Source organism: Mastomys coucha, unplaced genomic scaffold (genome assembly GCF_008632895.1).
Source record: "Mastomys coucha isolate ucsf_1 unplaced genomic scaffold, UCSF_Mcou_1 pScaffold6, whole genome shotgun sequence".
Lineage (NCBI taxonomy): Eukaryota > Metazoa > Chordata > Mammalia > Rodentia > Muridae > Mastomys > Mastomys coucha.
Window position 1 is genome coordinate 124,636,242 of NW_022196912.1, and position 23,876 is coordinate 124,660,117.

The 23,876-nt window shown below is 45.0% G+C and overlaps 2 protein-coding genes across 6 annotated transcripts in view; one reads left to right on the forward strand and one right to left on the reverse strand.

Moving 5' to 3' along the window:
* Window positions 1-2,553, reverse strand: part of Cinp (cyclin dependent kinase 2 interacting protein) — a 16,073-nt gene extending 13,520 nt beyond the window's left edge. Inside the window, exon 1 of the mRNA XM_031357703.1 lies at window positions 2,459-2,553. Within this exon, the coding sequence (XP_031213563.1) occupies window positions 2,459-2,465 (7 nt within the window). The 5' untranslated portion in view covers window positions 2,466-2,553. The remainder of the gene's footprint in view (window positions 1-2,458) is intronic.
* Window positions 2,554-2,597: 44 nt separating this feature from the next.
* Window positions 2,598-23,876, forward strand: part of Tecpr2 (tectonin beta-propeller repeat containing 2) — a 92,968-nt gene continuing 71,689 nt past the window's right edge. For 3 of the 5 annotated variants that reach the window (XM_031357697.1, XM_031357700.1, XM_031357701.1), the window contains exons 1-2: window positions 2,598-2,721; window positions 12,294-12,581. In XM_031357697.1, coding sequence (XP_031213557.1) covers window positions 12,363-12,581 — 219 coding nt within the window. In that variant the 5' untranslated portion in view covers window positions 2,598-2,721; window positions 12,294-12,362. The other 2 variants (XM_031357699.1, XM_031357698.1) reach the window with 2 other exon arrangements.

The following is a 23,876-nucleotide window of genomic DNA, read 5'->3' on the forward strand; positions in this document are numbered from 1 at the left end:
AAAAAAAAAAAAAAAAAAAAAAAAAAAAAAAAAAAATTCAATTTTTTGAAATTTTCAATTTCAAAAGTGTCAATGCAGTAACATATGTGTGCTTCTACACACAGGTAAAATGTCCACTCTTTTTTGTTTGTTTGTTTTTTTCGAGACAGGGTTTCTCTGTGTAGCCCTGGCTGTCCTGGAACTCACTCTGTAGACCAGGCTGGCCTCAAACTCAGAAATCCACCTGCCTCTGCCTCCCAAGTGCTGGGATTAAAGGTGTGTGCCACCACTGCTGCCTGGCTAAAACTTTTAAGACATGAAATACAACTTTTATTTGTATCTCGACATTTAAATGATCAGATCTTATTTATTTTGTTAGGGTTTTATTGCTGTGAAGAGATGCCATGGCCATAGCAACTCTTATAAAGGACAACATTTAATTGGGGCTGGCTTAGAGTTCACAGGTATAGTCCATTATCCTAAAGGTGGGAAGCATGGCAGGCAGACATGGTGATGGAGAAGTAGTTGAGAATTCTACATCTAGTTTAGCAGGCAGCAGGAAGAGACACTGGGCTTGACTATCTGAAACCTCAAACCTACTGTGTCACCTACTGTGACACATGTCCTCCAACAAACCTACACCTATTTCCTAAGAGTTTCTGGGACAGATTTCTTTTTTAAAAATCTGTAAGTGTGTGAATGTGTGGAAGTGGCCACTGAGGCCAGAAGGGTGCCTGATGTCGTCCTGGAGCTGGAGTTACAGGTGTCTGTGAGCTGCCCAATGTGATGTGGGGATCTAAACTCCAATGTTCTAGAAGAGCAGGAAGTGCTTGGAAATTCTGAGCCAAAGAATCTCCAGCTTCGGATTTTATTTTTCTGTAAATTAATGTCACGTTCATTAGGAGACTAGAATATTTTGAGGCTCGCTTTTTCTGACCTCCAAATTTAAATGCAACCAGAGAATTTATAGCTAAAACTCTATTTGTATATAATTGTTAACTTATCTGTAAGTTGCAATAAATATATTTGCAATAGTTAAATGCAAAAAAGAAAGTCACTGTCCTGATTATTTTTGTAGTCAACTTGGTATACCTGGGAAGAGAGAGCAACAATTTACCAACTGTCTGTAAGGATGTCTGTGTATTAAATGATGTACAAGGGCCTAACTCATTGTGGTGGTGCTGCCCTTGGGCAAGTAGTCCTGGGCTGTATTAGAAACTATCTGAGGGGCTGGAGATGGCTCAGAGGACCCAGCACCCAAAAGAGGATTACAAGCAGTTGGGACTCCTACTCCAGAGGATGCCATGTCCTCTTCTGGCCTCTATGGACACTGCATACATATGCTACGTTTACATAACTGCAGGTGTTAACACTCATACACATGGAAGAAAATCGTAGGAGAAAGCAAGCTAGCTGGTGCATGAGGCTGGGAGGGAGCTGGAAGGCAAGCCAGTAAGCAGCTTTCCTCCATGGTGCCTGCCGATTTCCCTCATTGGTGGACTGTGACCTGGAAGGGTAAGACAAATAAACCCTTTCCTTCCCAAGTTGCAGTTTTGGTGATGGTATTTTACTATGGCAACAGGAAGCAACTTGAAGAGTTATTTCCATCAGGAAGTCTTCCTGGACCCCCGCCCCCGTTACATTACGAGTCACTGCAGTAGACATGTTACCTCTTATGCATCGGCTGTCATCACATTCCCTAGTGAGTCAATTTCTTAATTCTATATTCCCCGCAGGACTGAGTTCAACCACAGTAGGAGTTAGGTCTCATCCCGCCCCGTATCCCGCACACACAGTAGATTTAGAATGAAACGGGCTACGTGGAGGAACTGTTCTTACCTCCCGCCTTACATCCGCCCTTCGGGTGAGGATCCTTCACCTAAGGGTGAGGATCACACCTGACTTCACCTAAGGGTAAGGGTCACACTTGACCTAGTTTGCCGGACCCACTTAGGAACCCAAAGCGCAGCTCAGACTTGTAGACACTCAGAGACAAACGGGGAGACATCAGGAACGGGAGTCACAGGGCCAGCTCGGACAGACGCACGGCAGGCAAGAGGCTTAGCTGCTCACCTCCTGTAAGCTAGCAAACCAAGACGGGACTCAACCAGACCGCTGCCGAACGCGAGCGCACCGACCCACGTGACACTAATGACAGAGACTATAAAGGCTATAATAAAGGCTATTACAAAGTGCAGCCTCCGCGGTCGAGTTGGCCGACGGCGGGAGCTTCGGGACGGGTTTCCGGAGGGGCTGGCAGGCCGGGCTTGCACCAACGTGCTCCGGAATGCTCTGCGCGTCACACCGCTCACCTGTCGCCTACATCACCACACTCAGACGACACTCACACAGGAACGAACGAGGCTCCCGGCAGCCCGCGGGGGTCCCTGCCCGTCGTGCCGCGGGCTCGTGACCTTCCTTCCCACGCCCCACGACCCGCAGCCTCCACAAACTAGAGAAGCACAGCCCTCTCACGCACCTTCCATACGGACCACAGGTAGGTTCCCGAGACGACCCGGAAGCCCGCCCGCGGACGTCACGCGGAGGTGACGTCACATCCGCCCGCGGGTCCGCCGACACGTGGGGCTCTGCCGCTCTAGCTCTCCGCGGAGTCGCTGCTACTCTCTGAGGCCTGACCCGTTGCCTAGGCAACGGGCTCCCGGCAGCCCCTGCGGCCCCGGAGTCCATCCCACCTCCTCCGGGTTGGCGGGGTGGAGGAGTCCCGAGGGGCTGCCGCGGGAGGTGAGTCTGGGAGCGCGCGGGCGGGTGCTGGACGCCTCCGCCGTCCCCGCCGTCCCCGCCGTCCCCGCCGTCCCCGCCGCCGCCGCCGCCGCCCCTCGCCTTCCCTCCCCTGGCAGGGCCGCCTTTCCCTGTCTCAGCCCCGCGAGGCTCCACAGCCGCGTCGCCGTTCCCCTGGCAGCCAACCGCTCGCCGAGCGGCGCGTCTGGACGCCCGAGTCTGCAGAGCACCGGGCGTCGCAGCGTTCGCACACCGCCCGGGGCCGTCCCGGCGCCCCGGCTCCCCTCGCTCCTCCCCTCCTGCCCCACCCTGCATCCCTCTCGCGGCGGGTTCCAGGCTGCTCAGCCTTGAGATTGACACTGCGTTGCGTTCTGTCCCCCGAACCGCAGCTGGATCCCTTACACTCGCCTACCAGCGCCAAGCAGCTGGCTTGGGCACCCAGTAGGAGTTCAGTAAGTGTTGTTTAAATGGAGACCGAATGCCTCCCGGTGTGGGGAATGGACAGTGAGGGTTAAAGAATGGGGTGATCCTGGGGTCAGACTCGGGGTCCGGTCATTGTGCTTCCCCTTCCTGCCCGTTTACTGGAGCAAGTGTCAACTTCCTAGCTTCAGTTTCGTCATCCGTAAGATGATGAGTTTTTATCTTGGGATAGTGGAGGGTTAAATGGGTCAGTGTATGCACAACCAACCGTCCAGGGTCTGGCTGAATGATCCCAATAAAGGTTAGCCCCTGCTGTCACCCACACGGCTCTAGTCCCTTAAGTCTCTGGCTTCCCATTACTTTCGCTTCCCTTCTTTACTTTTCTTTCCTGCCCTTGGCTTCCTTTCTTTCTCACCGATATTCAGGGGTTTTCTGTTCCATTTCTTGGCAGCATGTGAGGTGTACCGTTTTGTCATTGACTTGCGGGATGATTATTTGCAGCCAAGGTTTTAAAAACTCTTGGAGCAAGGAGTTGTGGGAAACTCAGGTCCTAGGTATGAAGTGTCTCTAGTCCCTTATCACCAGAGAGTCTTTGTCTTCGAAGCTGTAAGAGTTTTTGTACCTACTCCCACCCAGCTGTTATGCTGATATACCTGTGACCATTTTGTTTGTTTTTGTAACCTGCCATACTGCCCGTGTTTGCTCATTCATCGAATATTTACTAGGCTTCCCGTATGCCATTTGCTGTGCCAGGCCCTAGGGTGTATGCTTAACCTTCTTCACACCTAGTCACTCCCTCAGGAAGGTTGTAGTCTAGCTCTTGAGATTTCAAACTTGAGAATCCCATCCGGTTTGGAATCAAGGACAGGAAGATGAAATAAAGCCCTCCAGGTGTTCATTCCTTCCCCCCACTTTAAAACTTGCATTTTATGTGAATGGGTGTCTTTCCTCCATGTTTTTTTTTTTTTTTTTTTTTTTTTTTTTTTTTTTTTTTTTTTTTTTTGTGTACCCACATGTGTGCAGTGCCTACAGAGGTCAGAAGAGGGTATCAAATCCCCTGGAAGTGGTTAGCTGCTATGTGGGTGCTGGGAATTCAACTCTGGTCCTCTGGAAGGGCAGCCTCTTGTTGTTAAGGGTTGAGCTACCTTTTCAGCCCTAAGCAGTTGTTTTGATGTAGCCACATTGTCTTTTTCAATGGAAGACTGGTTCTTATTGGGTTGGTTTTCAGTTTTTCTTAGGGAAGTTATCTTTTGAGGTTGAAGAGGTTGGGGTCAATTCATAGTAGCCTCTACATAATTTAAACAAAATGGCTGCTGGCACTTAGTGGGAAGAAGGAAGAAAACAGAGGACAAAAACAGCCCTTTGAATTTAGAAAGGTGAAGAACAGATTAGGAGATGGTTATACTAATAAGAATGGGCGTTAGGGCCGGGCAGTAGTGGCACACGCCTTTGATCCCAGCACTTGGGAGGCAGAGCAGGCGGATTTCTGAGTTCGAGGCCAGCCTGGTCTACAGAGTGAGTTCCAGAACAGCCAGGGCTACACAGAGAAACCCTGTCTAAAAAAAAAAAAAAAGAATGGGTGTTAGGGGCAAGTATGGAGACTCCCTCCAGTATTGGCATAGGGAGCATGGTAGAATCAGGAGAAGAAATTAGGTGGTGGGTTTTTGATTGTTTTGTTTTGTTGTTTTCCAAGACAGGGTTTCTCTGTGTAGTCGTGGCTGTCCTAGAACTCAGGCTGGCTTTGATCCTGCCTGCCCCTGGCTGGAACTAAAGGTGTGTGCCACCACACCTGGCTTGGTGGTGTTTTTTCTGGATTCAGACAGAAACAACTTCAGACTGTATGTTTCCCATGAATGTACCAGTTGGATCTGGTCATGAGAGTTCCAGTGAATCTTTGCTGTGGTCTTGGGGCAATGTGGCATAGTATTTTGTTTGTTTTCTTTGGGGGACAGGATCTTACTATGAAGCCTAGACTGTCTACAGACTTGCTAAGATGCTCCTGCCTCGGCTTCCTGAGTGCTTGAATTATAAGTATGCATCACTGTACCTGCTGGCTCAGCACAGGGTTTTAGAAGAGATTAATTCAACAAGTATGTGTTGAGTGTTGATTGAACTGTAGGCTATTAGTTGTTTGTATTTTTTTTTAAATATTTGTTCATTTTATGTGTATGAATACACTGTAGCTATACAGATGACTGTGAGCCATCATGTGGCTGCTGGGAATTGAATTCAGGACGGCACCCACTCACTCCAGCCCAGCTTGCTCTGGCTAACTACATTGTGGCTGTCTTCAGATGCAACAGAAGAGGGTGTCAGATCTCATTATAGGTGGTTGTGAGCCACCATGTAGTTGCTGGGAATTGAACTCAGGACCTTCAGAAGAGCAGTCAGTGCTCTTACTCACTGAGCCATCTCACTAGCTCCAGTTGTTTGTATTTTTTTGTTGTAGTTTGTCAGTTAGAGGTGGGGGTTGGCAGAATCTTGTTGTCTAGACTTTGATTGGCCTGTAAACTGTAAGTGTAGGCCAAGCTGGCCTTCTAAGTTTATGGCATTCATCCTTTCTCTACTCCCATGTCCTAGGGTTACAAGCTCATTTAGGGGACCCACATGATGCCTTATCAGGCAAGGGCACTTGCCTTGTAAGCCTGGTGTCCTGAGTTCAATCCTGGTACCCATGTAAAGATGAACAGAGAGGACTGACTCCACAGTGTTGTCTTCTGGCTCCACGTGTGTCATGGCACCATAAACCATGGCACCAGTATATTTACACATCTGCATCACACACACTAGTGATAAATAAAAATTTAAGATTTGCAACTAGAGCAGAGAATATAGGTGGAGTTGCAGGCTTTGTTCAAATGTCTGGTTTCCTTTTGTTTGTTTTGTTGTTGAAGACATGGCTTCTTTGTATAGCCTTGGTCATCCTGGAACTTGCTCTGTACACCAGACTTGCCTTGAACTTAGAGACCCCCCTGCTTCTGTTTCCTGAATGCTGGGATTCAAGGCGTGAGCCACCACCACCAGGCTCAGATGTCTTTGGGTTGGGCTTAACCTGTGAACATTTGGCTAGCCAGCAGGAAGTGACAGCATGTTATCTGTAAGGTAGATTATTCCCGTCCTTTTGCATTCTACCATAAAAACACTTCATCAGCTGGGCATGTTGTTGTATGCGTGAACTCCCAGCACTTGTGAAACTGAGCAAGATCCCTGGGAGTTCAGGCCAGCGAAAACTACAGTGTGAGGCTGTCTCAAATGAATAAGTAACTTAAAAGCCCAAATAAAGACAGATTGTAAGAGCTAGATGTGCTTACACTAAATAATTTCAGCAGACTGTACTTACGAACTTGCACATATAAGTAACAATTCTAATTAAAGAGTAAGAAACAGGGTGAAGTGGTGGGCATGAAAGTCTGTGCCTGTAATCCCAGCACTTAAAAGATGTTTGAGGACCATGGGCTGGACTCTCTTAAGAAAAAACTGGACAGGAATACTAATTGTTATTTTGTATTGATTTTGGAGAAGGTCCTTGGGACATAAATGCTATCACAGCCTGTGGTGACATGTGACCATTGTATTGCTGGGTGCAGAATTTGGGTTCTAGGCTACTCCTAGCTCTAGTTTTCGAAAATGCTCACTAACATGATGGTTGGATATAGTCTACCTTTCATGTTTATGGAATTGGTGGAGGATGGGGAAAAAAACTATGACTTTTTAAAAATTTATTTCATGTATGTGTATACTGGTTTTGTGTGTGTCATCTGTATGTGGGTACCTATGGAGGCCAGAAGAGGGTGTCAGAGCCCCTGGAGCTAGAGTTACAAGAAGTTGTGAGCCACTGGAAGTGGATACTTGAACTCAGGTCCCCTGGAAAGAGTAGCAAGCACCTTTAACCATTGATCTGTCTCTCTAGCCTACATCTTCTGTTTTTAACTCAACATTTTTAACTGAAATACAACCAAGGAATCATTGCTTATATATTTTTAAATTTTATTTATCTGCATATATGTGCCTTGTCTGTATGTGTACCATGTACATTCAATGCCTGAAGAGGCCAGAAGACGGCAGTGGAACCCTTGGCGCTGGAGGTAAGAGGCTGCTCTGTGGGCAAGTGCTGAGAACCGAATCCATGCACTATGGAAGAGCAATAAGTATTCTCAACTGCTGAGCCATCTCTTTGATCCTAGCATTATTTATCTTAAAGATTGAATCAGAAGGACTGAGGTATAACACAGCAGTAAACCTTTCCTAGCAAGGTAAAAGCAGAGAGAAAAACAGAAGCAGGGAGAGGCAGAGAGAAGGGCATTATATTGAGATTATTCTTTGGCAATAAGACTAGAAGTTAGCATTTATTCATTCAACAAATACCTATGGACATGTACTCTATGCTAAGAGAGGACTGGCATCCCTTCTCACAGAAGAGTTTAGACTCAGGTTGTGGTGAGAGTCCTGACGGGCATGTGACCGAAGGAAAGGGAAGCTTGGACACTCATGGTGCTCTGGGTGGACAGGCTTCTGGAGTGATCATGCTCCTGCTGAGGCCCAGAGTGAGAAGCCACATCTGTGCAAAGGAATCCCTCTGAGTAGAAGGGATGGTGAATTGTGAAGCCTGAGTGTGGAGAAGGGTTCCTTGGCATTAGTGCATGGGGTGTACGTGGAGGTGAGCAAGAGGGAGGAGCTGTGGACTGACGAGCACCAGGCTTTCAGCATGGACGGCACTTGACTCCAGAGTCCAGCTTTGGTCCTACTTTAGAACTGTACTCCCTTTAGCATTGAAAAGTTAATTTTGGTAGAATTATTACATCACCACAATTACAGTGTGTGCCACCGTATGTGGTTTATTATCCTAACCATTGTCTGATGTGTAAATGGCAACCTAGAGCCATTGCATAATTTCTCCAGAGTCCCACAGCTACTCTTAGGATAGCATTGGGATGTAGCCCCAGTCCTTTCCCCTCAGCCGTCATCAGGCACTCCAGTGTGCTGCTGCTCTTCTACAGCAGAGAGCTGTTTAGTTCATGGCAGTGGGTCTAAACCTGAGGGTAGGGCAAATGCAGCCTTCAAACTTGTGCAAAAATTGGGCAGGCTAGGGACACAAAAACACTAGTCAGGAATGTTCATTGAGTCTAAATAGTTTTCCTCAAATGTATTGCAGGATGGGGGGGGGGTGGGGACAGCCCTTCATTTCTTCTCAGCCCTCCCCTGTGGGTAAGTTTTGTTGGAGTCAGCTTCAGCCCTTTCCCCATGTGACCACTGGGTGGAAGGCACAGACCTGGTGCTGAGTGACCCAGAACCACACTAATGCTGTGCTTACTGACCTCTCCATGTCCTTTGGAAAAGCATGTTCAAAGCAGAAATCATTATGACAGCTGTGGAAAACAGTTTGACAATGCGTTTTAGTATTTCACTCCTTGGAACCCTATTAGTATTGCTAACTCACTTCCACTGGACTAGCCTTTCTCTGCCTTTAAATGTTTCCGAGAGTCTAGAGAAACAGCTCAGTGGTTAAGAGCACTTGTTGCTCTTACAGAAGACTTGGCTTAGGTTCGGAGCATCCATCTCAGTGCTTCACAGCCACTTGTAACTGAGTCTAGAGACACTGATGCCCTCTTCTGGACTTCAGTGGCACCTGCAATATAATTAAAAATTAAAACTAGAGGCTGGAGAGATGGCTTAGCAGTTAAAAGTACTTGTTCTTGCAGAGGACCTGAGTTTGAGTCCTCAAATGAAGACACTGAGCATATGGTGGCTCATAACTGTTAGTTCAGTTCCAGGGGACCTAATACCTTCTTCTGGCCTCTGCAGGCACCAGGCATATACATGGAACACAGACATACAAGCAGGCAAAACACCCCTACCTATGGTGGTGGTGGTGATAAAATATTAAAAATAAACACTTTCCAAGAATATGCTTGGATATATTTCTGTGCTGTTTATGATAACCAAACATTAAAAGAGAATTTTAGTGATCCATATAATGAATTCTTGGCTTTGTTGTTGTTATTTGTGTTTTTGAGCCAGTGCCCACCATGGAGCCCAATGGTCTGAAGCTCACTTTGTAGTCCTCACTGGCCTAACTGGGAAGCCTCAGGAGCGCAGGGCTCTCATACCCTGCAGCATTCTTATTACTCCTGCTCCTTATTTTCAGAGCCCTGTGCTTGTACGGTGGTCTACCTGCTTTGAAAGGTGATAGCCAGTGGCTAACTGGCTTTGTCTGCCTGCCATGTTATTTGCATTTGATTGGATCCTGTGGGATTTGTCCACGTTTCTGAGGTGCTCCTGTAGTCTGATTCTGAGAACAGACATCTCCTAGTCAAAGCCATGTGGTCCTTTTAGGCTATAAATTTGTGATGTGCTGGTGTTTAGACAGTTCAGTTCTCATAGTTTAGATTTCTGTTGTATTAGTTCTGTGGCTTGGACAGATTTCTGAAATGTTCAGAGCTTTGGCTTCTGTTAAAAGAATATGTTTCAGTTAGACCCCTGACAGTCAAGGATAGAATTACAGTTATTATTGTCATTATTAGTTCCTTTCAGGATGTTTCTCTCCAGTGGACTTCTGCTGTACTGGCTGCTACCATGTGTAGAAACTGGATAATTATATCCATGTTTTCCCAGCCTCAAGCAAAAGCTACTTGATGCTACTCCATTCCTGTCACTCACTGTTTCCTTCCATGTTATCCTGTCTCATCATTCATTCATCTGCTCCATGCATATCTGCCCAGTGCCTCTGACATCCCAAGCCCTTTTCTAGATGCTCGAGGGGAGTAAGTGAGGCATCGTGGCCTCTGCTCTCATGGGGCTTATAGACCTGTGTCTGTGTGTGTACACGTGCATGCACATGCTTCCATGTTCAGAAAATCTAGAGAACACATAGACAGAGCAAAGCAAGTGGCATGATGGGAATGCTGTGCTGTGCTGGGCTGGGCAGGTGGTTAGGTGGGATCTTGTGTAGGATGGGCATTTTAGCAGAAGCCTATTTGTTGAGGCCCTTCTTTGTAGCAAAAGCTGATTGGTACTTAGATCATTGAAGGTGCTCAGGTGAGAATGGGTTTGATGAACCTAGTCAGAAGAGGACTAAGGACTCAGTCACTCAAGCGTAGAGTAATAGAGAACTCACTGTTCAAAGGGATAGTGAATTAAGCATCCTAAGAATTTACTAAGCAGGGCTCAGAAGGCCTCATGGAACCTGTGCTAGCTAATTTTATATGAACTTGACACAACTATAATTACCAGAGAGGAGAGAGTCTCAGTTAAGAAAATGCCTCCATAAGAGCGGACTGTACATGGGTCTATAAGGCACTAATTTTCTTAATTAGTGATTGTTAGGAGAGGGCCCTGCCTGTTGTGGGCAAGGCCATCTCTGGGCTGGTGGTCCTGGGCTCTATAAGAAAGCAGCCTGAGCAAGCCATGAGGAGGAAGCCAGTAAGCATCATTGTACCTTTGCTTCTGCTTCAGCTCCTGCCCCCAGGTTCCTGGCCTTCTTGAGTTCCTGTCCTGACTTCCTCAAGTGAGGAACAGCAATGTGGAAGGGTGCAGCAGATAGGCTTTTCCTCTCCAGTTTACTTTTGATCATAGTGTTTTGTTACAGAATCTGAAGGTGTAAATGATACCTCCAGTTTAAATCAGACAGATTGTCAGTGTATACCTACCTGTTGGTTATGACAGAGCTATGGTCACCGGTAGAGGTGGGAAGTGGACTCTGGGAATGTATGTGATTGCCATGGCAATTGACATCACTGGGTTCGGAGGTCATCTGCCAAGCTGGTTCCTGATACTGTTGTAATAGAGGCTTTCTCCTGTGTCTTGTTCAGACTGGTAGACTATATTGTTGCATGTTTTCAGTAGAGTCTTTTCTAGACTTCTTTTGGCTAGGCAGGGGTTGCAAGTGATTTTGAAACTGTGTTTTTTTCTTTATTAAGAAAAGTTGGGCTGGGTGGTGGTGGCACACGCCTTTGATCCCAGCACTTGGGAGGCAGAGGCAGGTGGATTTCTGAGTTCGAGGCCAGCCTGGTCTACAGAGTGAGTTCCAGGACAGCCAGGGCTATACAGAGAAACCCTGTCTTGAAAAAAAAGGAAGAAAGAAAGAAAGAAAGAATGAAAGAAAGAAAGAAAGAAAGAAAGAAAGAAAGAAAGAAAGAAAAGTTGGAGATTTTGATTTTGAGAGTGTTTTCACTGTAGTCCAGGCTGAGTTAGAACTTAGAGCAATATTCTTGCTGCAATCTCCTGAATGCTGGGATTATAAGCATTCTTGTACCTATCCAAGAAGATTAAAATTCTCTCTCTCTCTCTCTCCCCCCCCCCCCCCCATTGGCCTTAATAGCAAGATCATAAACTCCTTGAAAAGAATTGTGCTTTTTTTTTTTTTTTAAGATTTATTTATTTATTTTATGTGAATGAGTACACTGTAGCTGTACAGATGGCTGTGAGCCATCATGTGGCTGCTGGGAATTGAACTCAGAACTTCTGATCACTCCGGCCAAGAATTGTGCCTTTTCTGCTCATCTGTTTTACACCAGTGTTGGGGGAGATAGTCCTAATTGAAGTGCATTTGAAATTCAAATACTGAAGCTTTCTCACTTCTCACTTACTTTCTCTGCTGGAGCTCCAGCCAGAATTTCTTTTTGAAGGTTTTTTTTCATTTTCACTATTATTTTACTATTATTATTTCATGTGTATGGGTTTTGCCTGCATGTAGGTCTGCATATGCTTTGCCCATAGAGACCAAAAGAGGGCTTTGATCTGCTGGAAATGGAGTCACAGATGATTGTGAGCCATAATGAGGGTGCTGAAGATTGAGTCTGAGGCCACTGGAAGAACAATCAATGCTCTTAACCACTGAACTATTTCTATCACCCCAATTTATTTTATTTTAACTTTGATGTGTATGCCCATGTCTGGATGAGTGTATGTGTGCGTGAGGACAATGTGGGTGGTGGCTAGAAGAGGGCGTGAGCTCCCTGGGAGCTGGAGTTCCAGGAGGATGTGGGCTGTCTGACATGGGGAGTGTTCTGCAAGAGCATTGCATACTTTTAACCATTAAACTGTCTCCTCAGCCCCTCCAGCTATGATTTTTTTATCTGCATCATGTTCCCACTATTAAACATTATTATTTTTTGACATGACTAGGCCTGAAAGAGTTACAATGCTGTATTCTGTAGCCTGCAGGTTTCCCTAGATGACGGATAAACATTCATACCGTCTGAAGAACATCTGTGGAAACCTTGACCATGGCATCAGTATCGGAGCCTGTAACATTCCGAGAATTCTGTCCTTTGTACTATCTCCTCAATGCCATTCCCACAAAGATCCAGAGAGGCTTTCGCTCTATTGTGGTCTACCTCACAGCCCTGGATACCAACGGAGACTACATTGCGGTGGGCAGCAGCATCGGCATGCTCTACCTGTACTGCCGGCATCTCAACCAGATGAAGAAGTACAACTTCGAAGTAAGTCTGCTTTTCCTTGCATCTGAGGATGTACCAGCTGGTTCTCCTGCTGGGGCCCTAACTGCTCAACATGGCGTGCTTTACCTTTGACCCGCTAGTCTCCTTGCACCTCACTCAGACAGTACATAACTATCGTCTCCAGCTCCAACATGGTGTACTTTACCTTTGACTGGCTAGACTTCTCATACCTCAGACAGTACATAACTATCGTCTCCAGCTAAATGTACTATACTATACTATAATATAATATAATGTAACATAATATAGTATAATCAGGATCTATATCTCACTAAGTATATAGCTTTAATCTTGGTTTGTTTGTTGATTTTTTTTTTTCTGTTGTTGTTTTTCGAGACAAAATTTCTCTGAGTAGCCCCGGCTGTCCTGAAACTCACTATGTAGACCAGGCTAGCCTCGAGCTCAGAAATCCGCCTGTCTCTGCCTCCCAAGTGCTAGGATTAAAGGCATGTGCCACCACTACCTGGCCTGATTTTTTTTTTTTTTTTTTTGAGGCAGGTTTTTTTTCTGTATAACCATCTAGGCCATCCTGGAACTCACTTTGTAGATCAGGTTAGCCTCAAACTCACAGAGATCCATTTGCCTTTGCTTCCTGAGTCCTGGGATTGTAGATGTGTACCACCATACCAGGCTATAGCTTTAACCTTAGAAACAAAAAACAAAACAAAACAAAAAATCCTCACTATGTATATAGCTCAGGCTAGCCTGGAACTTATAATCCTTATGACTTAGTCTCCGAAGCATTACTATTTCAGGCACTTGAAGCTTTGCCTGGTAGTTATGTTATTTTTATGAGACTGAGCTTGGCTTCTACCATGCAAGTTTATGGCATTCTGTTGTATCTGTGGTTGGTGGCCTTTGAGGCAAGGCTTTTGTGTTTAGAGTATAAAACTCTTGTTTTAATCAACACAAGTATTACAATTTTGATTTAAAATTGGTTTTTAAAACCTAACTTAAATGAATCTCCCCTTTTGTAATTTTTATTTTTATTTGTTTATTTATTTTCCTGTGTGAGTGACAGAGAACAATCCAGGGTTCAGTCCTGCCCTTCCCCCATGTGGGTCCAGAAGATTAAATTCATCTTACCAGGCTTGGTGAGAAGTCCCCTGACCTGTTGTGCTACCTCACCAGCACCCTCTTTTTCCTAGATGCTGAGAGTAAATCCAGGGCCTTATGCATGCTCGACAAGCACTCTATTACTGAGCCATATCTCCAGCTTTCTGTGTTTATTTAAAAATAACAAAAATGATTAGCCTTCATGTGGCTTATGCTACAGCAGGCACTATTGGAAACCTTTACATACACTAACTTATTTTATCTTCACAAACCCTGTGAGGTTTGTAAATTATCATCTCCATTTGTCAGGGAGACACTGAAGCACAGAGCATGTAAGTAAGTAACCTGCAGATGGGCGGCACTAGCATTTGAACTTAGACTGAGTATCTGCTCTATAGTAATATATTTTGCTTCAAAAATTACAAAAGGGGAGTTCCTCTGTTGCCTTGGCGACTTTGGAACTCACTATTTAGACTAGCTGTCATGAACTCACAGAGGTTAGCCTACCTTTGTCTCTGAGCACTTGGATTAAGGGAGGGAGTGTTGCCATTCCAACCGGGTACACATTTACAAATAAATACATGTGGAACATTCACCAAGTTTATGAGTCATAAAGTGTGCCTCCATGAGTTCTAGTCGAACTGTACATTTTGCTTTTTCATTGAAATATAATTTAAAGTATATAACTTGATAAGTATACACCCCCATCCCTGGGTAATCAGATGAAAAACATATATATGGAAGCCAAAAGAGAATATCAGTCTCATCTTCATCTGTCTCTCTTTGTTCTGTTGCCTTGAAACGGGGTCTGTTACTGAACTAGAAACTTGCCATTTTGTTAGGCTAGCTGACCATTGAGGTTCCAGATTCATCTATCTCAGCTGGGGTTACAGGTACATATAGACATCTGCCTTGTTAAATATGGGTGCTGGGGACTTGCAGGTCCTCATGCTTGTACATATAGACTTGTACATACAAGTACATCTGCCTCGTTAAATAGGGGTGCTGGGGACTTGAACGCAGGTCCTCATGCTTGTACAGCAAGCATTCTTAGTCACTGAGCCATCTCCTCAACCCCTTGAAATAGCATCTTTTAAAAATGAAGCTATGTTCCCAAAGAAGGATGCAGACCTTTAATGTGGTGAATATAGCTACCATGCACTTTTGAAATTAGTGCCTTTGGAATTCGGTCAGTGGGAAGGGGAACATTTCTTTCTCCTTCCTGTCAAACATGATGAAGAAAATGTTACAAGGTGCTAACAACAAGTACAAAAATGTTACCAATTTGTTAAATACATGGCTAGGATGGTATGGCACAGACCAAACAGATGAAGACAGACCAGAGCTTCTAACTGCCTGATTTGATGCTAAATATACAATGTCTATTTGCGTGGTCTTTAGCTTGTTGGTGTAATTTCCTGAACTTGCCTTCAGGAGGAAACATGGTGTGATACCCAAGGGGGATTCCTAGCTTTCAGTCTCATGGTGTCTCCATGCTTGCTCTCTCAGAAAACTCAGCCAGTAGGTACCTCTGGAGTCAGTGTTCTTTCTCATGCAGGATCCTAGGGTTGTGTAGAAAACACTGTGTGCAGTTCTGCCTTTGTGGAAGGAAGGATCAGAAGAATAAGAGAAGTAAGCTCCATTTTAAAAATCAAGCAAGTGAAGCAGAATAAATCAGACAAGGGGCTCATAGGTGCCAAGAGAGGTGGTAACAGCTAGCAGGAAGTTGAGGGAACATCTTGCTTAGAACATGACACTTAACAAAGATTATATGAGCATGCCCAACATTATGGTGATCTCTTCTGGCAGCCCATTTTAGCAGGAGGATTGGAAAGGCCCAGAACCTGCACATGCCCATCCTATTTTTCAGTTGTAAGAGTCAGGGTTCATTAGAGTGATGAGTGTTTCATTAACTTTAACCTGGTAGTTTCCAAAATGATGCAGAAATTTGTGTCTCCTTGCAGCTAAAGGTGTGCCTGTCTCGTGTCTCCCCTTTTCTTTTCCTGTGGCTTTCGCTCCTGGATCTGGTGATAACGTGACATCTGTTCATTGATTGTGTTCGTAGCATTGCACCATGGAGGCCCTATGTGTCCTTATCATGGCTTGCTTCCATTTACTGATGGCTAGGAACTTAATTCTAAAATATTTTTGATAGTAAGGAATACATATTAGTTGAAAGTGGCAGCTCTTGCCTATGATTGCCATACTTAGGAGTCAGAGACAGGAAGATGATACGCATTTAAAGCCACTGTGCTCGAGTTCCAGGCCAGCCTGTTATCTATCTGGGTTCATTCTCACACTGGATTCCTTAGGACCGGAGTTACAGATGGGTGTGAGCTCTCTTCGGGGTACTGGGAGCTAAGCCCAGTTCCACGGAACCATCTCTCCATTCCTGTAGTGCAGTTTAATTCTAAGTTTGTATATGAGTGCACATGTGGGATTTATTTTTTCCTTTTTCAGAGAGAGTCTTCTGTGGATCCTCTGTGTAGTACAGGATATCTTTTTTTTTGTTTTGTTTTCGTTTTTTGGTTTTTTGAGACAGTGTTTCTCTGTGTAGCCCTGGCTGTCCTGGAACTCACTCTGTAGACCAGGCTGGCCTCGAACTCAGAAATCCGCCTCCCAAGTGCTGGGATTAAAGGCGTGCGCCACCACTGCCCAGCATAGTCCGGGATATCTTTTAACTTGTGCTCCTTCTTCCTATACCTCCCAAGTGCTGGGACCACAGGTGCATCCTCCGCTCCTGGTTTATGTGGTGCTGGGGATCAAACACAGGCCTTCGTGTTTACCACGATAGCACTCTGCCTACTGAGCTACAGTCTCAGCCCTGATCTCCCTCCCCACATTTGTTTTTTCTAGACAGGGTTTCTCTGTATAGCCCTGGCTGACCTGGAACTCAATCTATAGACCAGTCAGGCCTCAAACTGAGATCTGCCCTTCTCTACCTCCTGAGTTTTGGGATTAAAGGCGTTACACACCACTACTCAGCCCCACATTTGTTTTTCATGGAAATTAACAAATTGATTTTAAAATGTAGATGAGATTATAATGACTAAAATAGTATATAAGGAGCCAGCTAGGCGACAGCAGTCTCCTGGGAAGCAGACTTACAAAGCTTCAGTAATGAAGCCATGTGGCACTCGCACAGACAAGGGCAGATCCACGGTGACGTGCACACAACTGAGTGGGGAGATATATAGGCTGACGATTACTCGTGGGAATATTTGAGACCAGAATTGGGTCCACTTTTTGAATTTTTGGATTTTGGACTATTTGCATAGATTATACTGTTTGAATGTCCACAATCTAAAAATCCCAAACCTGAAATACTCTAAAACCTGTTGGACATCAGCTTGGCTTTCGAGTTAGGCTAGGGTTGGAGCCTATTTTCCAATAACGATATTTTCCATAAATGGCCTGCAACAGTTGGTAAGAGCATAGACGGGAAATGAAGCAGGATCCTGCTTCACTGCACTGGTCAACACTTTAGGTATTAGGGTTGTGGGGTGACTGAGTTTGAAGCACTTGCCTGCTTGTAAGAGATAGCCCTAGCAGGGTGGGGGATTGTTTCCTGTCACTTGACAGCTAATGCTAATCAGGCATCTAGGTGTCCATCTTGCTGAGTCATTTGCTTTACCCAATTCTGTTTAGGCCTGTGTTCCCTCCTCAGCCCAGGCATCTCTATTTAGACCTGTGTTCCCTCCTCAGTTCAGGCATCTCTATTTAGACCTGTGTTCCCTCCTCAGCCCAGGCATCTCTGTTTAGGCCTGTGTTCCCTCCTCAGCCCAGGCATCTCTATTTAGGCCTGTGTTCCCTCTTCAGCCCAGGCATCACACCTTGTTCCATCTTACAGTGGAGAGTTAAAGAAGTTTTCAAAGGAAGCAGAAACCTTTGTACCTCCAGTTCATTAAAAGTTATATGAAAACTTAGCAGTTGTTCTTTGTTAGTATAGAAGGAAAAAGAAGTGATTCTGATCTTATTTGGCCTTCTTAACCATTCCAGAATATTTTGCATTTACTGCTGAAGTTTGTTGAGCTTTAGCTCATCACAAGAAGCTTATAATGAAAGCTTTGTCCGACTTCACCGTTGCCAAGAGCCAGCTCACAAAGAGCACTTTCTCCTGATGTGGTTTTGTCTGTGTATAAAGGAAAGGCAGCCTGCCAAGGTGCCTGAGAAGGTGGGTGGTGCCAGCCTAATGCTTTGGTGTAGGTCCAGAAAATCAGTCCAGGTATCTTTTAAATAGAATCTTCCTTAACAGTTTTGTTTAATTTTTGAGACAAGGTCTCACTCTGTTGTTCAGGCTAGCTTTGAATTCATGGCTGTCTTGGCTCAGCCTACTGAGTACTGGGATTGCCAGTTTGAACATTCTCACCAGGCTTCACCAGGCTTCCTTAACGCTTTGATTACTAGACTTATGCTTCAGGGGGTTTTGTTGCTAGCCAGAGGACAGCAATATGTGGTACAGGAAGTTAGGAATGAGGGAGACAGGAGAGTTAACAGTAGGCCAGAGTCATCTTAAAGAAACAGCGAGCCGGGCGTGGTGGTACATGCCTTTAATCCCAGCACTTGGGAGGCAGAGGCAGGCGGATTTCTCAGTTCGGGGTCAGCCTGGTCTACAGAGTGAGTTCCAGGACAGCCAGGGATACGCAGAGAAACCCTGACTTAAAAAAACCAAAAAACAAAAAAAAGAAAAAAAAAAGAAAAAGAAACAGCGAGCTGGGCAGTGGAAATACAGGCCTTTAACCCAAACATTCCAGAGACAGAGGCAGGTAAATCTCTGTGTGTTTGAGGAGAGCCTGGTCTACAGATAGAGTTCCAGGACAGCTAAGGCTACACAGAGAAACCCTGTCTTTAAACAAAACAAAATGAAACAAGGAATGACAAGTCTGCTTGATGACTAAAGACTGCTAACCTGAATTCTTTCTGGAGGCCCCGCATAGTGGAAGGAGAGATCTTGTTCCTGTAAGTTATCCTCTGACCTGCACACAGCATGTACAGTGTGTATGCACACACATCCCAAATAAATAAATAATGCAAAATAAAATAGGAAGAAGATGTCTTCCTGGCCAGACTAAGAAAGGACTGCTTTTATACCAGCAAAGAGAATGTGATAGAAGGAAGGGAATCATGTGCTGTGCCACTTGGGGAGTAGGGAGGCCGTGTGCTGTGTCCATAGACGGACTGCTTTGTTGGAGGCCTGTGCTGCAAGCAGCTCTTGTTGTGGAACTGTTCTGGTCTGATGAGTATTTGATCAGAGATTGTTCCCTGCTTGCCAAAGCAACTTTTGGAAAGATACTTGCTGCCCAAGTTGATTGACTTGGGGTGGGGAGGTAGAATATGTAGGTCATCCCACTGGGCATTCTTTTTTTTTTTTTTTTTTTTTTTTTTTTTTTTTTTTTTTTTTTTTTTTGGTGTTTTTGGTGTTTTTGAGACAGGGTTTCTCTGTATAGCCCTGGCTGTCCTGGAACTCACTCTGTAGACCAGGCTGGCCTCGAACTCAGAAATCCGCCTGCCTCTGCCTCCCAAGTGCTGGGATTAAAGGCGTGCGCCACCACTGCCTGGCCCCCACTGGGCATTCTTGTTTGCATAATCATTTATTGTAAAATAAAAAGATGGCTTTGGGCTTAATCTTCACCCTTTCAAGTATGGCCATTAGTCATTTTCTGGCTAATGAACAGCAGACGCCAGAAAGTCAGGCTGATGGACAGCAGACACCAGAAAGATTGAGTATGAGCTCAGGAAGGTTGAAGGCAGACTTCCATGTGCTGAGTCACCATTAGAAACTGTCCACTTCAGTCCTCAAGGGTGCATAAGCTTGAGAAAGTTAGGATTAACAAGGGAATATGGTAAACAAGGGTCAACTTGATTCTCATTCAAAGCAAGGTCCTGTGAAGTGCATGTGTGGTCAGAGGTGCACAAGAGCTTCAGAGATGCTGGTTTCAGTCCCTTTTCCAAGCAGTGTATATGTCCAATATGTCATCCGTATACTCAAGATCAACTTTTGAGTTCAGGCGTGAGAACAGAGAAATTTGAACTGAGTGTGATGTGGCATGCCCACTCATCTACTCCAGTAAAATCTGAGTGTCAGGCTTGAAGGCCTGATCATGGACCTGAGGTGTACAGCTTCAAAGGGAGCTAACCTCCTGAGTATTCATTCATTGGCATCTCCTAACTCAGAGGTGTTCCAGATTAGTCTTTCCAATAGTCAACGTGCTTTCTTATTCAGGCATAAAGGTGCCCCAAGAAATGATTTGTAAATAGCTAAAACTAAGATTAAACATTGTTCCCTGACCAGCCCAGTGTTCCAATATATCTTAATTTAATACCAAGCTGTTGTTAGCTTGGAATTCTTACTAGAAAGCTGTCTTATCAGACAGGGTATCTCCAGAGTTAGAGATAGAAGTCAGGCACTATTGCTTACTGTAAACATAGTTAGAATTCTCAGAGCAGTCCCACACAAGGCAGAATTGTTTTATATACCAGAGAGTAGTTGAAGGGCTTCCATCACTAATTGTCTATGTTACAGCCAAGGACATTCTCAAGAACCGCTAGAATGGGACCTCCTAGTGCTTGCCTCAGACCCAGAGAATTTAGCTTGGGGCTGCCAAGATAGCCCAACGGGAAGGGCACCACTGCTCTTCCACTTTGCACCTGGCTGTCTGATCTTACTGACCTTGATGTGACTGTCACCTGCCTGCGTGACTTTTTGTCATTCGCCCTGTTTTCTGCATACTATATAAACCTGGTTTTCATTTTGTGCAAATACACTCAGATTCAGCACTTCCCTGTGTCGTCTCTGTTTGTCATCCACTGAATTTTTTGCCCACCTGGCCAGAACTCTACTCATTTCGAGGAACAAGGGGCTCCCACAGCAAACCAGTCAGTGGCATGATGGCCCACACTAGAGAGGCAGAAGTGAGGGTTAACAAAGCTTAAGAATTGGAAACCACCTTGAGCAACGTAGGCAACTCTGTCTGGGTGACAGCCAAGATGGATATCATAACAGATCACTTTGTGTTTGGCTCTCATCCATGGACAGCAACTTCACCTACCTGTCTTTCTGCACAGTCCAGCCTGACTGTGTCCTCCTATGACCCAGCAATACTTGATCTATTGGATTGCAGTATGTGAGGATTAAGACCACTCCACAGTTGGTTGCCTCTGCTAGTGAATTTGTAGTGCCCCCAACACACAAGTCTGCAGATTAACTGTCTGGTATAGCATCATTGAAGTAGAGAGAAAACCTCAAAGCTTGATACTGAATGGAGCAGATTATTATTTGTATTATTCCTTATCTCTTTCTCCCTTATACTAGGGCCTTGTGCATGCTATGCATGTGTTGTGCCACTGAGCAAGATCCTTCCATTTTATTCATTCTGGTAGTACCTGGAGAAGACAGATGTCTTTTGAATTCACTTGCCAGCAGACCCATCATCTCCTGGCTTACTCTTACTTAAAGCTAGATCCTTGGAAGTTAGGAAGTTGCAGCTTTTTTTTGTTTTGTTTTGTTTTGTTTTTTTGTTTTTTTGTTTTTTCGAGACAGGATTTCTCTGTATAGTCCTGGCTGTCCTGGAACTCACTCTGTAGACCAGGCTGGCATTGAACTCAGAAATCCGCCTGCCTCTGCCTCCCAAGTGCTGGGATTAAAGGCATGCACTGCCACTGCCTGGCAGAAGTTACAGCTTTTGCTGCAGATGCTCATCCCAGCTTCTCACTGTGTCTGCCTTGGATGTGGGGTCCTTGACCAAGCCAGCTCGGTCAGTGAACGGGGTCTTGAGGGATGGAGTGAGGATTAAAGAAAGAAAATTAGACAACTTTATAACATGACTCCAGCCAGTTCTGAGGCTGAAGCAGGTTTATTTTTTCCCAGTCTGCTTTTATACCATTCTAAGTACATGCAAAAAATAGGGTCAGTTCTTACATCAAAGACAAAGTATTCAAACAAGGCCATAAACAAAGAGATTAAACAAAGCAATAAACAAAGTCAAATAGTCACTATGTCTAGGAGCTTATCAGGATGACCAAGACAAAAGGAATGCCAGACAGTCCTCAGCTTCATTTTTTTTTTTTTTACTTTGAGCTTTGTATCAGCCCAAATGTAAATGTTCATATCTGAGCCCACTCCCTTGTCCTCCTAGCCCAAATATAAAGATTCTTATTATCTGAGCCCACTCCCTTGTCCTAGACCAAATGTAAAGATTCTTATTATCTGAGCCTGCTCCTTGTCCTCCTAGCCCAAATGTAAAGATTCTTATCTGAGCCCGCTCCTTGTCCTCCTAGCCCAAATGTAAAGATTCTTATCTGAGCCCGCTCCTTGTCCTCCTAGCTCAAATGTAAAGATTCTTATTTGGGCCCACTCCCTTGTCCTCCTAGCCCAGTGTAAATATTCTTGCCAATATTATAGAAGCAACATCAAGGGCTCTCCACAGGTTATTGGCTATTGATTGGATGTGCCTTTACCTTGGGGTTCATTGGCCATTGGCCCACAAGGGTGGAGGGAGAAAAAGCAGCAAGCAGGGTTTGGATGTCTGTGAGTATGATGGAAGGTCTTCTGGAGACACTTCAGTGAGATGGCTCTATTTTATTGTTTCAGGGATAGGGTATGTATTAGTCATGGTTCTCTAGAGTCCCTTGAAGAACTCTCAGCTCCTGCACCATGCCTGTCTAGATATTGCCATGCTCCTACCTTGATGATAATGGACTGAACCTCTGAACCTGTAAGCCCCAACTAAATATTGTCCTTATGTGGGTAATGGAGAGATGAGCAGTTAAGAGCACTGACTGCTCTTCTGAAGGTCCTTCGTTCAAATCCCAGCAACCACATGGTGGCTCACAACCATCCATAATGAGATCTGACGCCCTCTTCTGGGGTGTCTGAAGACAGCTACAGTATACTTATAATAAATAAATAAATCTTTTTTAAAAAATGTTGTCCTTATAAGAGTTGCCTAAGTCATGGTCTGTTGACATCAGTGAAGCCCTAACTAAGACAGCTGGTGAATTCACAGAAGCGTTTGTGGGCACTACAACAAGCAAGGGATGGGTGCTAGAGGCACAAAAAAAACCTGTGAGAGGCATTTTTGGGTGTGTGGTAGACAGGAGGAAGTCAGCAGTATATTGCATTTTTGACTACAGAGAATGCTGCTCACTTCATTTGTTCCTCCATTTGTTTTTCCTGTAAGACAATATGATGAAGAATCAACACAAGCTTAGCTGCAGGTACAAGCTGTTGAGAGATACGAAAATCAGTGTTAAGGAATTTAGCAAATCTTCCTGTCACCCCGGCACACCAGTGATCATGCTGAGAATCTGCAATATATATTATGGCATAGCTACCATCACTGTCTGTCCATCAAGTAAATGAGTCTCCTTCTCTCCTGTTTGGCGCCAGCTGATCCCAAAGTCAGTCACTGCTCTATCCTGCAGAGATTGAAGTAGTGGCAGCCCCCATAGGTATCAACATTTCTGAGACATGAGGGATCAGTAAGGCAAGCATATTCATCTGGAACATATCTACTGGCATTCGGGTATATCACAAATTCTGTGGGTTCTTGATATCCCATTAGTGGGCAATCTCTGGTCCCAATTATTTGATTTCTACCTTGATATGTTTTCCTGACTTAAATTTGCCAGAGCATCATGTTGGAGGGCAGGGGGTGAGGGGTTAGCTGAAGCATTGGTGTTAAGCAGAGTAATAACAGCCCTTAGAATGACAGAGGAGGCCGGTAGCGGGCTGCTGTGTTCTTACAGGTGACGTGGTTGTGTGTCCTCGGGTGGGTGCCTGCATCACTTCTTCTTGGTCTTCTCCGTGCTCCCCTGGTGTGCTATCTTTTTGCCTGGAGGGGACGTGTCGGACATTTCGGGCTGGTATCCAAACCGGGCAAGAGGTTGGTCCTGTGGGACGACACAAACAAATCCCCTTCCTACTGTTAACAGAGTATTGGGTCCCCTCCAACCCTCATCAACTAGGTCCTTCCACCTGGCCAGAATGGGTGGTCTATGTGGTGGCTGTCTCCAGTGAAGGACAGTGGGAGGTTTAACTTTGGGTAGCATAGACATTTAACCCATCGAATGTGAATAATGCCAGTTTAATTGAGTGTTTGTAGGTAGGGAGCCTTGTGTTTGTTTAATTAATTAATTATTTGACGTATTCTTTCAATGATGGCTTGACTTTGAGGGTTGTGAGGGATATCAGTATTGTGGACAATTTTTCAACTCTATCCA